Source organism: Sphaeramia orbicularis, chromosome 12 (genome assembly GCF_902148855.1).
Source record: "Sphaeramia orbicularis chromosome 12, fSphaOr1.1, whole genome shotgun sequence".
NCBI lineage: Eukaryota > Metazoa > Chordata > Actinopteri > Kurtiformes > Apogonidae > Sphaeramia > Sphaeramia orbicularis.
In genome coordinates this window covers 49,741,568-49,756,438 of record NC_043968.1, presented here as the reverse complement: position 1 = coordinate 49,756,438, position 14,871 = coordinate 49,741,568, and the positions used below count along the sequence as shown (strand labels likewise).

Below are 14,871 nucleotides of genomic sequence, written 5' to 3'. Positions count from 1 at the left end.
CCCCCTCCAACACACACTCACTGCACTAAGGAGCTTCATCAGTGACAGGATGAGACACCTCAAGTGTGTGAAGGAGAGGTATCGAAGGTCTTTCCTTCCTGCAGCTGTCAGGCTCCACAGGCTTTAACCATACAATTAACTGTACAGTAAACCGTGCAATAAACCTGTGGCATGATTAGGATGTGCACAGCTGTAAATAGTGTATATAGCTTTCTTGATTGTGTTTATCTTGATTTTATACTTCTTTGCTCTTGTGTGCTTATCCTTTGCTGTTGTACACCTGGAATTTCCCCTTGTGGGACTAATAAAGGCATATCTTATCTTATTTTGTCTTATCTTATTCCATGAGATCCAGAAAACAAAAACCAGGCCAATGAATCACACAGCAGCATGATGAAGAAGAGTCACTTTCAGTTTTAATTAGTCCAGCAGTCAGTTTTAAAGCAATGATAGAAAAATGAACACATGACTTAAGGACTGAAGAGGTCAGATTTAGGTCTGCCATTTGACAGTTTGTAATTCTTCATTCATTCGCTGCCTTACTTCCTTTTTGCTTGAATCCACATGTCCTGTACAGTAGAATAAGAAATGGAGTTACATTTAGTAGTTGGTACTAATAAACTGGACTGAGTTTTACTGAACACTAGTAATGGAGGGGTTTGGTCATAAATCATTTGTGATTGTCTCCTGATGCTGATCAGTATTTCTATTGAATTCAGATTTAAGCTTCTGTAAACCTATTGCTGGATGGTGGACATTTGAAGTATAAAAAAACCTAGTATGCCACTGAATCAAGGGAAGTCAAATAAAGAATAACATTAACATAAGAGGGGAAAATATGGGGATAACAAAACCATTTCACCCAATTTCAATAGTAAACCCAACCAAAAGCTTGGCTCACAATTAATTAATGCAATAATACTAAACTGACATGTCTCCCAGTATTGGTATAAGTTATCTACACACTGTAATTTTAGGTGCCAGATCAGACGCACATGCCTCCTCTTTAATAACGTCATGCATGGATCTGGTTTTGGGAGACCAAAGGAACTAAAACAAAACCAAACAGCACTTTACAAAATTTTACTTTACATAATACCTCCAAATCAATCTCTATTTATATACAGTACAAAATTGCTTTTAATTCTTCTCTCCTAGAATCTATAATTATTAACAGGTGATACAGAGCATACAGCAACTCTAAAAAAAGCAACAAATACAACAGTACATGATTTAAAAAGAAAACGCAAAACAAAGTACACGGTGAATAAAAAATAAAGAAACATCAATTAAAGACAAGGAACATACTTTAAGTTAAGCAACAATATCGAGTTCACATTTTCCCCTTTGAACTATGCTGTGGTGCCGTGGCAGATGCTTTCTTGTTGTAGTCCATTGCTTGACCTTTTCTGTGTACTGTTATGGAAACAACAGAGGCTGAATGCACTTGTCCTGTTGTTGCGGTGAGGTACAGTTTGGAGTCTGTACCATTCTTTTCCTTTTTCACCCCAACCCTCAGTCCCTCCTTATTCTGAAGGCATTCAGGTGAGTTTCTCTTTAGGTTCATTTAAAACACACAGTACTCCCTACGCAATGTTCTTGATTGCATTCTCATTCAGCCTTTCCATGTAGTTCCTGAGGTCCTTTGAATCCCCAAGCTCGATATCCGGACATACCCATTTTATCTCACTGGTCTGCACTAGTGCTAATGGGCTGAGCACAGGACATCCATTACTGGACTTGACATTGGAAAAGGTTGTAAACTTCACCCGCTTTCTCTTGGTGGTGGGTGAATTAAGTGACTCATTTCTGTGATCCCTCCCACCTGAGCTACATCCTCCCACACCGCTATTACCACGCTGGACACCTCCATTTAAGAGTTGACTACCCTCCTCCAGGGTCCCGCCCAGCTCGTCATGTTGTTGTTGCTGCAGACAAAGCCCCTCCTCTTGGCCCAGCCAAACCCAGTCATGGGCATGTGGCATGGCCTCTGGGGCCTCCAAGGACAGGTGCTTACTGCGATACTTGTATGCGTAAGAGATGCAGTTAATGAGAAAAACCAGGATGGCCAGGCAGAACACTCCGAGCAGAGCGTACATGCCAATTTCTAAGTCTGTAAGGCCTCTACGGGAAGGCAGCAGGTCCTCATCAGTACTGCGGCTCCTAGGCAGCTCTCCCTGGTCTGGGTATTCAGAGAATTCGCTCGGGACCCTCATTCCACTGTCTGCTGATAGACGGCCCCCATTAGGTCTCACTGGGACATGGCCCCTAATAGTTGTGGCTCCACGGTTAATTAACCCAGTCTCCATGTCGGAGATAGAACCACCATAGTAAGGAGGATCAGGCCTTGTTCTCCGGTCTCCAGGTTGTCTGTATTGCTCTTCTGATTGGCCAAACCTCACTTGTATATTTGCCATTCCAGTGGCTAAGATGGTGCGCCGTTTCGCTTTCTGGCATACCTCTGAGGGGCTCATTTCGACTCGCACCAGTAGACCCTGACCCTCACCTTTAGCAACAATGGTCAGCCACTTCCATGTTGCGTTACGCTGCACTGTCACCACCTTTTCATCTAAAGAAGTGGCTGAAAGGATAAAATGAGAGGGGTTGTAGTTGTCTAGAGGAGTCATGGAGCCATCACTGAACTGGAGCCAAGCACTGATGAAGGACTCCTAAGAAAATACACACAGACAAACCGAAAAAAAAAAAAAAAAAAAAATATCAGTACAACAACACTCACCCAGTTTGCAAATGATGCTGAAAATAACTCCAAAAACAGTAATTTGCACAATGTCTGCAAATGCATAAGAATGATGGAAAAATAAAACAGAGGAACATAGTGGAAGAAAGACTGTGTCTTAATTACAGTAGAAAGGCTTATGGAAACAATTGGATAAATAGAGTGGATATGAATCTATTCTTTGCCCTCCACGGGAAGAGACAGTAGCCTTCTCAATTTGAAATTATAATTATGGGAATAACAGAGCTGTTCTGTGGTTGGATATGCAAATCAAGGAAATGGCTTCACCATATCAAGAGTGAATTAATTATAAAAGAAAAATGACTATGAATACCACATACTCCCTAATAACCCTGATCTACCCATGAACTGGTAAGCTAAATAAATGGGTAGTATAGAATAATGTATTATAGATCATCACACAGGTTAACTTCACTTCTTTTCATTATGGCTGATCAACTATTGACTTACAGAAACTATGTTTTCATGGACCAAGTTCATGTTGTTCAGTTTTTGTCCTCTGGAAAACACAATTTTCCTACGAAGTGATTTACATGGCCAATGAAAATTAATATTCCATGAATATTAGTCTGGTTTATAATCCCCTGACATGTTGTTTATCACATTAAAATATGGAGTAGTTGAAGCCATATGTCCCAGTTTGCTGCTTTGTATTAAAATGATATTTTTGTTATTATTCTATTTTTTTTTTTTTTTTTACAAACATTACCAGCCTTCTTCTTTTATTCCTGCAGCCGGTTTTGAAAAAGCCAGTGTTGCTATATTTATGCATATCCTAAAATCTGCTGTCTTCTATAGTCTTTCAAAGCAGGTCTTTTCTGGACTTTCTTTGGTATCTATTGCCTTCTTAATCATGTACAATGGACAAAAGTGACTGCAAACATGCAAGAGGCTGATTTGCAAACTTTGGTAATAACTCAAACTGAGATTAATATTCTGAACGTGTATGTTTCCAAAAACTCCTAAAACCCAAATAATATTAACAGATGCCACATGTCTTTATTGGAAAGAGTTCCATTTGGAAAAGGGCCTACCATAATTTGGAGCATCCAAATGAAAAATGCTGATTATTCCGATATATTGGCCCATAAATATTTTGTAAATCTATTCATACTGGTGATGTGAGTTTGCAACAGTTGCAACATTTATTTAATAAAACACTCATGTCCCCAGTGTCTGTGCTGTGCTTTTTGTTTCTTTCAGTTCAGGTGCAGTGTTCAGGTACAGACACACATGGTACAAAGTGTATTGATTCATGTGACCTTCATGTTACAGAAACTCTTTATTACCCGACAGCCTGGTTGTTTGACAGTGGTGCTCTACATCTTGTCCTTCACTTCATTATCTCTATAACTTTAGTGTTGCATATAGAACGCTGTACCTAGAAGTCAATGGGTCTATTGCCTGTCTCACACAAACAATAGGTTCATACATTTATTAGTGGTGACAAGCTTGACCTTGTTCTGAATGAGTAAAATGCTGCTTTTTTGCTGCAAAATATTCATATTCTGTGTGAAAATTCTCATGGTATGAACAACTGTCTGAATAAAGACCTAAAGAGTACAACATTGATGTGCATGTACAAATGTAGTGATTGTAAACCAGTGGCAGATATTTAGTCGTACCTGTTTGAGGGATTCGATGACTTCCTGTGTAGTTGCGGTGGCGATGATGGCTCTGTTGCTTCCCGGGCTGAGTTGCAGAGACAAAGAGAGTCCAGATACCAACTGCACCCCCAGCTCTGTCACAGTGACTTTATCATCCACCACCCTTATGGTCCTCTCAGCCAAGACAGAGGATGTGAGAGGAGACAGCACCTACAAGAAACACAGCCGCTCATTTTAGCCTGTTTTGAGCCATGATGATGTTGTTTCTTGATTATAAATAATTTGCTACTGGCTGCAAGTTTTGGCTAATGATGTCTCAGCAGATGGTGGAATGTCCAACTCCCCACAAATAAAGCCTGGACTCTACATGGTTGTGTCCAGAACTGTTTATCTATTTCTTTAAATCAAGTCCATGTAAAAACAGCAGAGAAAAAAAAATACGTATACATACATTATATTAAAATATATTTTCTTTACTGATAGTAATAATAATAATAATGGATTAGATTTATATTGCACTCTTCTATTAACGTATACTTAAAGCACATACAGTGGATCCATTATTTATTCACTCTCATTCACACTGTGGTGGTGGTAAACTACATTTGTATCCACAGCTGTCCTGGAGCAGACTGACGGAAGCGTGACTGCCAATTTGCGCCTATGGCCCCTCCGACCACCACTAGTCTACTGTTTCTCGTCTTCAGCTAAGTACTTATAAAATATCTTGCAGAAAAATAACTGCCAGACTAATCTATAAATGTGCTCGTTTTTGGTAGGTGACCAATTAAAATACTACCGTAAATAAGAAAAAGGTGGGAAAGTGTCAAACAAAATATAAAGTAGTGACATTAAAATTTATTTTGATTTGTGTTTCACTGTAGACGGTAATTTCATTTTCATTTCATTTGCAACTAGGCATCCAGTCCTGAAGTATTTTTTTACTTCAGTTCTGGAACTTTTTTTTTTTTTTCCTCCAAAAAAGACCTGAAACAAGCGGTGCCAGGCACAACAAACCCTGCCCCTCTTGTATCTTATTTTGACATCGATCCAGTGAAATGAAACAAAATTGATGTTTTTATAGACATTTGAAATTTCACCCATTATAAGTAAATGGGAGAGGAAAAAGATTTTAAAAATTCATTAAAAAACTTTGACCTACTTTTCCCAAAATGTAACCACATCTGTCCTGGGTCACTGGTAATCTATAAACCCAATTTGGTATGAATTCAACCAATAGTTTTGCTGCTAGAGTGTTAACAAACAAAGAAACGATCAAACAAAGAAACAAAAAAACAAACCAAACCAAAAACAATCCCCCTTGCCTCCCCTTCAGGGGGTAATAATGATTCATTTGACCACAGTCCATCTTTACACTGAGTGATGGTCCATTTCAAATGCCTCTGAACCCAGCAGAATCAACAATACAGATACAGATTAATTTTATTGATCCCCAGGAGGACATATTGTGAATTTCCTCTCTATTAATGTTCTGAATTTTCAGTTCTCTGTTAACACATGTCTTCCTTTTAGCACAGTAAAATTTAACATGGAATTTTAGAATATAACTCCCTATATTAATACAGAAGTTTACGACAGTAATCCCAACCCCCTCCCTCCCCCATCCGATCTTTTTCTATTTTTATCCATTCCAATAATCCAATAATTCACCTTATCTTACCTTTTCTGAAAGCTGCTTCTGTACCAAATCATGATTACAGTCACCCATTCACATTACATTGTTATTTAATACTTTTTATTCATTATTTGCCACAAAATGCCCCTGTTCTAACTTTTTGTTGAATGTATTGAGGCCTGAATGTGAGGAATGGATACACACTGCCTGGCCAAAAAAGTGTCAATGGTTCATCGCTTCCCATGGGGTAATTAATGCAATGATTAATATGTTTCAGCAGCAACAAGTTATTTAACCCTAACTGATGCTCATTTCTTAAACTATTAATTTACTAGGGAGCATAAAGCCTGGACAATGCCAGAATTCATCAGGCTCTAACTGTGAAAGAGTGGTTCAGCTAGCATGAGCCCAGACCTGAACCCCATTGACAATCTTTGGAATGTGACGGAGAAGAATTTACACCACGGTCTGACTCTCCGATCATGAGTGTAAAATCTTATTGACATACTAATACAACTCTGGACATAAATAAATATTGTGAATTGAGCATAAACAAATGTAAGTATGTCACACTGATTACACTGTTTTTTGTTTGTTTTTATAATCAGAGATTAAATATGCTAAATCTTACACACTTTGATGAATTGGAAAATAAATGACAACAATGCTGGCGAGCTGATGTTTTCAATGTATATGATGAAGTGTTATTCCACATATATTGGTTTATATACATTTATATAATAGATTTATAACTCTTCCCCAAAAGTGAATGCATTGTAATGTGCAGACAGTGTATTGAAGTAGACCTGGTAGCTCTGAGACAAACATTCCTTTAGAGTAAAACTCATTTTCTCATTATAATTTCACATACTGACCTGAGACCGTATCTGGGAAACTACAGCCAACAAGCCTTTTTGACTTCTTTTTTCTTTATTAGTAAAATTTCACTACTTTTATTCTGGAGGCATTTTACTTGTAGACCAGTTTTATCAAAAACAAAGGCTATAAATTGAAATAGTGTCTGGAAATTGTTTTGAGCCAGACAGTGTATATTGGAAGATGAAATGAGGTTGACCAGATATAACATGAAATATATTGCATTCATACTGTCTATAATAAAACACAAGACAGAGTAAACTTTAATATCACTGCTTTCTTTTTTTCTTTACTGTGCATTTACCACATCATCCCGACAATCTCTTTTTTTAGATGTGTATCAACAGTAAATTAAAATGTAAATAGAATGTACATTACTCTCTACTCTAAACTGTTATTTTGTAATGGATCATATAAGCCAACAACCATGCGTCAAGAGAGGAACAAAGTATTTTCATGAACAAACATGAACTAAAATAAGAAAAGCCCAACTGCAAACATAAAATCTGTACCGACTATCAAATTTGCCATCTACCCAAATTGCCAGAGGTGGAAGCATCTAAATAGTTGTGATATTGTTATGAGATGAGAATCCCTCCCATCCGCTCCAATTAGGAGTCCAGTCTCTCCTGCAGCCACCCCCACACTGCTGTGTTTACCAGCCATAATGAACTGCCAGCCCCGATCACTGCCTCATTTGTACAGACCTCTTTCTCTGTTTTCTTCCCTTTGGTATACCTCTTTTTATTTTCACTTTGCTTCCCACACAGTGATAGTTTCCTCGAATATTAAACACAGATAACATCATTAAAGGCGTAAAAACAGAAAATATGGTTTAAACCTAGTGTAGTCTCTGTCCTGCTGTATAAAGTCAGATGAACAGCATACACTTAGGAGCACATGCATGTTATCCTGAAACATGGATTCATTTTGCCTAGGAAAGTTTCAAGAACATAAATCATACTGTTCTAGTAGCTTGACATTGTAGCACAACCACTGAACCAACTGAGTGCCGCATACTTCTACAATAAATTTCCCCAACAACTGAGTTTGCATTCACCAGCTTGGTCTTTGAGATCCCAGACATCTGTTATGTGTTGTGTACATTGTGATAGTTTATCAAGAATTTTACCAACCCAACAACCAGCACAACCACAGTTCATTGTTGTCTCAGTGAAAGTTTTAAATAAATAAATAAATAAATTACAGTAAAACATTTTCTTTCTCAAACCAAAATTAAAGGTGCTGAACAGACTTTCTACGTGATCTTGAAAAAGTCTCCTTTTTATATGTATGCCTGATCGTAGTCACCTGGCACCTGGCATACTTTTACAAGAATGATGTACTGCTTTTGGTAATAGAACCATCATTTTACATATGATGTAGCTTCTCTACCATATTACAATAACTGAGTTTCTATAAACACATGCAATGTGAATTTTGTCATTTCCATGGAAATGTTTGTAATCTGCAAAATTTTAGCTACTTTTTGCAGTTTTTTTTTTTTTTTAATTTATTTAATGCATATACAGGAAATGGAAAAACCTTCTTCAGATAAATTCTGACAGTAAACTCTTCTGATAAAATGTGAAAACATGTCTCTCAGGTAGACTGAAGCAGAGACTGAATTATTCCTCCATCTCACGTGAAGACATCACTAGCATTTTAGAAAAAAAAACACAGAGTGCTCTGCTTCTTCTGCTCTGTTTATTTGACTAATGTGTAAAGGGGCCTACAACGCCACCTACTCGTGACCCAACACATTCAAGTTATTCACTCCAAACATCCAAATGGCTTACTGGGAAAAACACACACAGTTTTATAGATACTGTGGGTTTTGTCTGGGTGGTTTGATGGTTGTGCCCTAGTGCTCAAAAACAATAAATCTGTAATCCACTATTCTAACATTCCATTCCAATCCATTTCCCTGCATTGTATCCTACATAATCTGCCTACACAATCTAACACAATAAATAAAATCCAGCTCCAACGCCTCTGCTCTTCCCAGTATATATTTACTGTATTTCTGCCTTTCTATCTGCTAATACAACATCTTTGAGTCCATGTTTGTGGAGGATCTCTAGCCAGCCTCTGTGTGTAATCTGTATGTTTTCAATTCTATTCTCATCCTCCATCTCTGTTGGTGATGTGTAAAGTCGTGTCTGAATCTGACTGACTGACTGGCTGTGATGCCACCCTCTGAAGCCAACACAAATACCTAAGTCAGTCAGATTTTATAGACTGTATTACCAAGAGAATTTAATATTGCATTTAATACATATGAGTAAGGAGTAAGAAATACACCAGGCAAAAAGGCGTCCACATTATTGTTTAAATATGTAAATAAATGGAAGTAAATCACTTGAACAAACACAGGGTTGCTGAACACCGCTCTATTTCTCTAGTTTAAAGAGGGAAAATGGCACATCTCTACCTGAATCCATCACTAAGTCATAACTCTCTAAAGAAAACATGGTCTGTGGGGAAAGTGTATGGATTTCAGAAGTAAAATAAACCAAGATCCTGTCTGTGGACTTTAAGATCCACATTCAACACCATCATGGGGCAGCTGTGTGCCCAGTTCTACCTGCAGGTGGATCACAGATCCTTTAACTATAGAAAGAAGCGTCTAAAGTTGATGGAATGCATCTCAGCCATTCCATCAGTATGGTTCCAACACATTCTGATCTTCCCCTTTCCCTGAACACCAACAGCTGCACCTCATCATCAGTGCTCTACCCTGATTGGGATCAAACTCCTTTTTTTTTTGTTTTTTTTTACTGTCTATCATCTGCACATGTTTCTTTTGATGATAATTTTTCTCTTCCTGCAACAGTGAAATAGAAACAAAGGTTTATAACTGCCTGGCATGAGTTCTGCTAATAGCCAACACTAATCTTTGTTCAGGCTGTTTCTCACAAACCACGAAAATTGCTCTTACAAAACTTCTTTTAATGGAGATCAGTTGAGACATTTCACTTTTGAAGTAGTACAAGCAAACTTGCTGTTTTTTAATAAATTCTGTGTAAAGGCAGTACAAAAAAATTAACACCTTGTTTTTGAGTCACTGTTTTGATGTATTCCAGTCAACACACAGCCAAAATTTTCTCCACAAAAACAAAGATTAAAGAGACGTGATTATTTTTGAGCATATTTTCTAGCAAAATAAATGATTGTAAGTCATTGCACATCTCCAGCTGCTATGCCAAGACAGAAATAGTGGTTTAGTCATAGATGCAGACCTAAATTTTAATAGCCACAAAAAGACAATTACAATTTCAGCCTACAAGCGTTCTTTGCATTTGTTGAAGTAATCAACCCTATCTCTCAAATCATCCCTGACAAAGTACTAATACATGTCCAGACTTTCTACTGCTCTTCTCTCACAGATGTCACAGCTCCTTTCCTAGATTTACTTGAAGTAGTCAGACCTCTTCTCCTCCCCTCTATGAGAGTCCTTTGTCCAATTTTCAGAGATGTCATGTCTTGCCTGAACCCTATTTACAGAGATTGCAAGTCCTTCTCGTGGCCTTTATCCATAGTTGTGGGATCCCTGCACTAGGCATTCAGACACTGAGTACCTTTCTCACACCAGTTTACAGGTGCGTCATTCCACCTCCAGAGGGCAATTAAAGACCCGTCCAGGTTCCCCCCTCTTCTATTCATAGCTGTCAGAGTCGTCTGGTATGATTTCTGTCCAAACCTCTGGGGGTTATCACTACCTAACTGCAAACCAATTCCATTTACAGCAGAATCTTTTCATGTGCAACCATCAGTACTATATAAACTCTGTTTCCAGGGCCAGGGAATTTGTTATTATCGTGTTAAAAGCAAAATGTTCTGTAAGGTGTTAAAAAGACATCTCCTCAAAGGCCACATTCCTTTATCCTGCTGTGCAATATTAATTTTAATGTTTTCTTTTATCTTCAAATGCTTCTGCAAATAGTAATGTACTTCAGATGCTTAAAATGTAGCATTGAAAGGAATTTAAGGGAAATAAAAGCAAAAAAAACAACAAAAAAAACAGCAACAACAAAATGTTATGTAAGTTTTACGAAAAATGGGAAAGTCACTAAAATATGTAATATTAATGCTTCATTTGGCTGATTTCATGCTTGGTTTTGCACATCTATTTCACCAAGTGTTTACATGATTTGATTTCTAAGGACTAAACTCAAAAGCTTTGTTGTGAAGAACGTGTTTTCATTCAAAATGATTTAACCTTTTCACTCAACATCTGAGCAGCATAACAGAGTCTAGTCTGAAAACACACCTGACATTTTCAGAGCAATTTGTTAAATAGTAGAAACATTGATTAGGAAACCATGAGTGCATTCAAAATAGTAGAATTAACCTTTATGTTTAGATATACAGTATAATGTTCATTTCTCTCAAGGGAGACATACTACTCATTATGGGTATAGGTATAGGTATACAAAATTACATTATTTATTGATACTGAGATCCAGTCATACTAAAGAGAATCGTGTGTGTTTTTACAGACTTCCCTTGATTGCCACAGGGATTCACCTTGGGTTTCAATGTCAACAGCTGAAAACACTTTTGTTTGATTTTGGTCATAGATTGATCTGGATCAAACAAATGTCAGCGTCTCCTGAACACCTTGGTCAATAGTTCTAAGTCACCCTAATTGATTATGTTTAAGATCAAGGAAGTGATGGAGTGAACAAGTGCAGAAACACACATGCTTCAGTGTTAGCAGCAGGAAAACAAAAAAAGTAAAAAGCCGTGAAACAAAGAAAACATTTAAAATCCTACAGGAACATCGCTTCTCAGTCAGTAACTTCAGATTTGGATGACAGAAATATTATTTAGTTTCAACTATGATTAGTTGACTCTTGTGGTAACACAGAAGTACCTTAACATTGGACAAAGTTGTGAAAAACAAGTTTAAGGACACTTTGGCAGCATCATGAAAGAGGTAGCCAAAGCGCCAGCCCTCTGTGGATCACCACAGAGGATGCAAGGAAACGAACATGACCCATGTAATGAGGGCGCCCTCGGGGGCACAAGTAGCGAATTGCCCTCACGACGAGGCAGGTAACCCCAGGGGCGGTGGTTTCCACCGGAGTGGAGCCCGCCACTCAGGTTTCAAAGTGTGTGATATGCCAGGCTTAAAGATGCTAGCAGGCAGTTTGGGCTGCTGCCAGGGTTTCACAATTTGTGCAGGGGGAACAACCAGATTGGGCTTCAAGGTTTTTCCAGACCTGGGACAGCAGGGTTAACCTGCAGTTTGCAGAGAAACTGTTAACAACCAGTTGAGCTTCTGGGATTCTTTGAGTCCCTGGGGGCACAAGTAGCGAATTGCACTCACGATGAGGCAGATAACCCCAGGAGGTGGTGGTTTCTGCTGGAGTGGAGGATCTTTTCTGCACTTTCCTTTTGTTTCCTGTTTTATTCTGCTACTGTCCTATGTAATTTTATGTGTGTCTAGGCCTTTGTAAAGCACTTTGAATTACCTTGTGTATGAATGGTGCTAAACAAATAAATTTGCCTTGCCTTGCCATGAGAAAAAGAAGAAAGTATGGGTGCAGGCTACAAAGTGCTCTGCATATACTGCCTTTGCTATCTAATCAATCTAACAACAAAGACAGAGTAAGGCTGTGGTTTTCAACTCAGGCATCTCTGAGATACTGGGCCAGATCTACTGAGGTCCTAATTTGCATGTACTAATTTGCGTGCGCAGTCTAGAATGTGGGGTTGAACTGTGGTTTGCAGGTGATTCACTGAAATTGCTTGTGCAAATGTCAATAGGTACAAAGTTGTGAAGACCACCCTATTTAAATGAGGATTTTGCGAGCGCTATTGGAGACAATATGCTGTAAAAACTGCTCTGGGATCCGCCAGCACTAATGGTAACAGTGCGATGAAGTGATCCAGACGCACAGAGATGTAATGTTGGAGGACTTTTGTCATAGAAGGTATTGCATGACATTCATTCATTTATTTTTCATTTTAGAGGTGAGGGGGTGTGGGGGTTGTTTGATCGACTGTCAGGTGCACATAATTTTGGCACACTGTAGCCTAATGTCGGTACATAATTTTAATAACAATCTTCAGATCAAGTGGAAAACAGTCCTGTAAAATGTGTGTATGTGGGGCTATACGTCTCAATTATTTTTTCTTCCGTCATTCCAAAAAGGTTCACACGAGGGTGAAAAATGCATTTTCTGCATCTTGTTTCATCATTTTAACCACTTCCATGTGTGCGAAATTATGCATACAAACCATTTGCACCTCCCCTTGAGACATGTTAAATGTAGACGCAGTTTCTATGAGCAAAATTGCTTTTAGGTTTGATAAATCCCTTTGCATGTGCTAAATTAATATATTTACATTTTCTCCTCCCAGCACATGCACAATTGCGTATTAACGCCCCATATTGCATTTTCATTGTGGCAAACGTACTAACTGGAAGCAGATGCACTATTTTGCACCTTTGAAAGACGCAATCCTTAGCACGCACTGTTAATGAATCAGTTTGTACATTTTTTGAGTGTGCAATGAAATTGCACACATTTTTATACAAGCAAACCTTTAGTAGATCCAGCCCACTGTGTCTTATGAACCAGTTGCTGCACACATCAAGGTCTCTCTGGTAAGAGCTAGAGTGGCAGCATCTGTAGCTAAATAATGACTGATGCGCCAGTCACAGGGCTATTCATCAGATCTGTAATATTTACCACTAAATCTGGGCTGTTTCAAATGCCTGCTGTTGTCATGGATGTATTCTGATGCAAATTAATGTGCTCAGGTGTTAACACAGTTGCAACCAGCCATCGGGAAACAGTTTGGTCGACCTGATCCTAACAAACCAAATGCATACCAAAGAGAAGGCTGTTTGTATGGGACATGTAATAAGACTGTGTTGCTTCATGTCATATTCTTCTCTATATAAATTGATAAAAAAGAACACAGAAAAAGAATTGCAATGGCTTGTAACTTTACTGTGACTTGAAACCTTCCCTAGGCACCATGGGAAACAACGATACTGACAGCTTTGCAATCCCATTTAAAGCACCTGGCTACCCAACTGACAGTGCTTTCATTGTTGCAGGAGATTTTAACCAGGTCAACTTACTCTCTGGGCTGCATATATTTTACCAGCAGCTGCAGTGGCCATGGGGCTCAAACACCTTAAATCAAGTGTACAAAACCATCTAAGGCTCAAAGAGTTTTCCCCAGCCCACCTCTGGGACAATCTGATAATCGTTCACTGTCTCTGACACCAGCAGACTCACCTCTCATCCATAACACCAAACCTGTGGGTGGAAAACAGTCCAAATATTACCAGGGGAGCCTACTTTACAACTTCAACACTGCTTTGATCATGCCCACTGGGACCTCTTTTGTGCAACAGGCTACCCCTGGCACAGAGGTGGACATAGCCACTGTTATCCACTACATTCACAGCTGTGTGAATAGCAGAGTGGACAGAAAAATGAAGGACAAACCTGGAAAAAGGCTTAAAAAAATGACCAAAGATGCTCAGAGTAGGAGCATATGTCATGGTCATACTGTAGAAAGTAAACAGGGTCTGACAGAGAACTCAGGATTGGAAGTACAGAGTCATGGGATGTAGCAGTACTTTGCTGAACAGCTAGCTGAGGTAGTCATAAGAATCTTCAAACTGGCTTTATATCAAGCAACCAAATGCTTAGAGTTCAGCCAGTGCTAAAAAATCGATCGAAAACCTGAATGACTATTCTATCACTACAGCAACAATAGTGATGCGCTTTAGGTTTGTCTTCTACTACATGGAAACCATTATTCCTGTTTCGCTGCTCTCACACCAGTTTGCCTATGGAGCTAACAGGTTCACAGAGTACTCCCTTTCTGACTCTTCACATTATACTGACTCACCTGGAGAGACAGGGCACAAATCATGAAGATGCTATTTGTAGACTACAGTTCTGCTATCAGTACTGTCAACCCTAGTGAGCTTACCTCCAAACTCCACCAGCCAGGCTGTA

The 14,871-nt window shown here is 38.7% G+C and overlaps 1 protein-coding gene across 1 annotated transcript in view; it reads right to left on the bottom strand.

Annotated features, from left to right (window-relative positions):
* Positions 1-394: 394 nt before the first annotated feature.
* The window catches only part of LOC115429762 (transmembrane protein 132C-like), a 267,243-nt gene continuing 252,766 nt past the window's right edge, over positions 395-14,871 (bottom strand). The window contains exons 9-10 of the mRNA XM_030149471.1: positions 4,384-4,575; positions 395-2,669 (exon numbers count right to left, since the gene is read on the bottom strand). Of these exons, the coding sequence (XP_030005331.1) occupies positions 1,587-2,669; positions 4,384-4,575 (1,275 nt within the window). The 3' untranslated portion in view covers positions 395-1,586. The remainder of the gene's footprint in view (positions 2,670-4,383; positions 4,576-14,871) is intronic.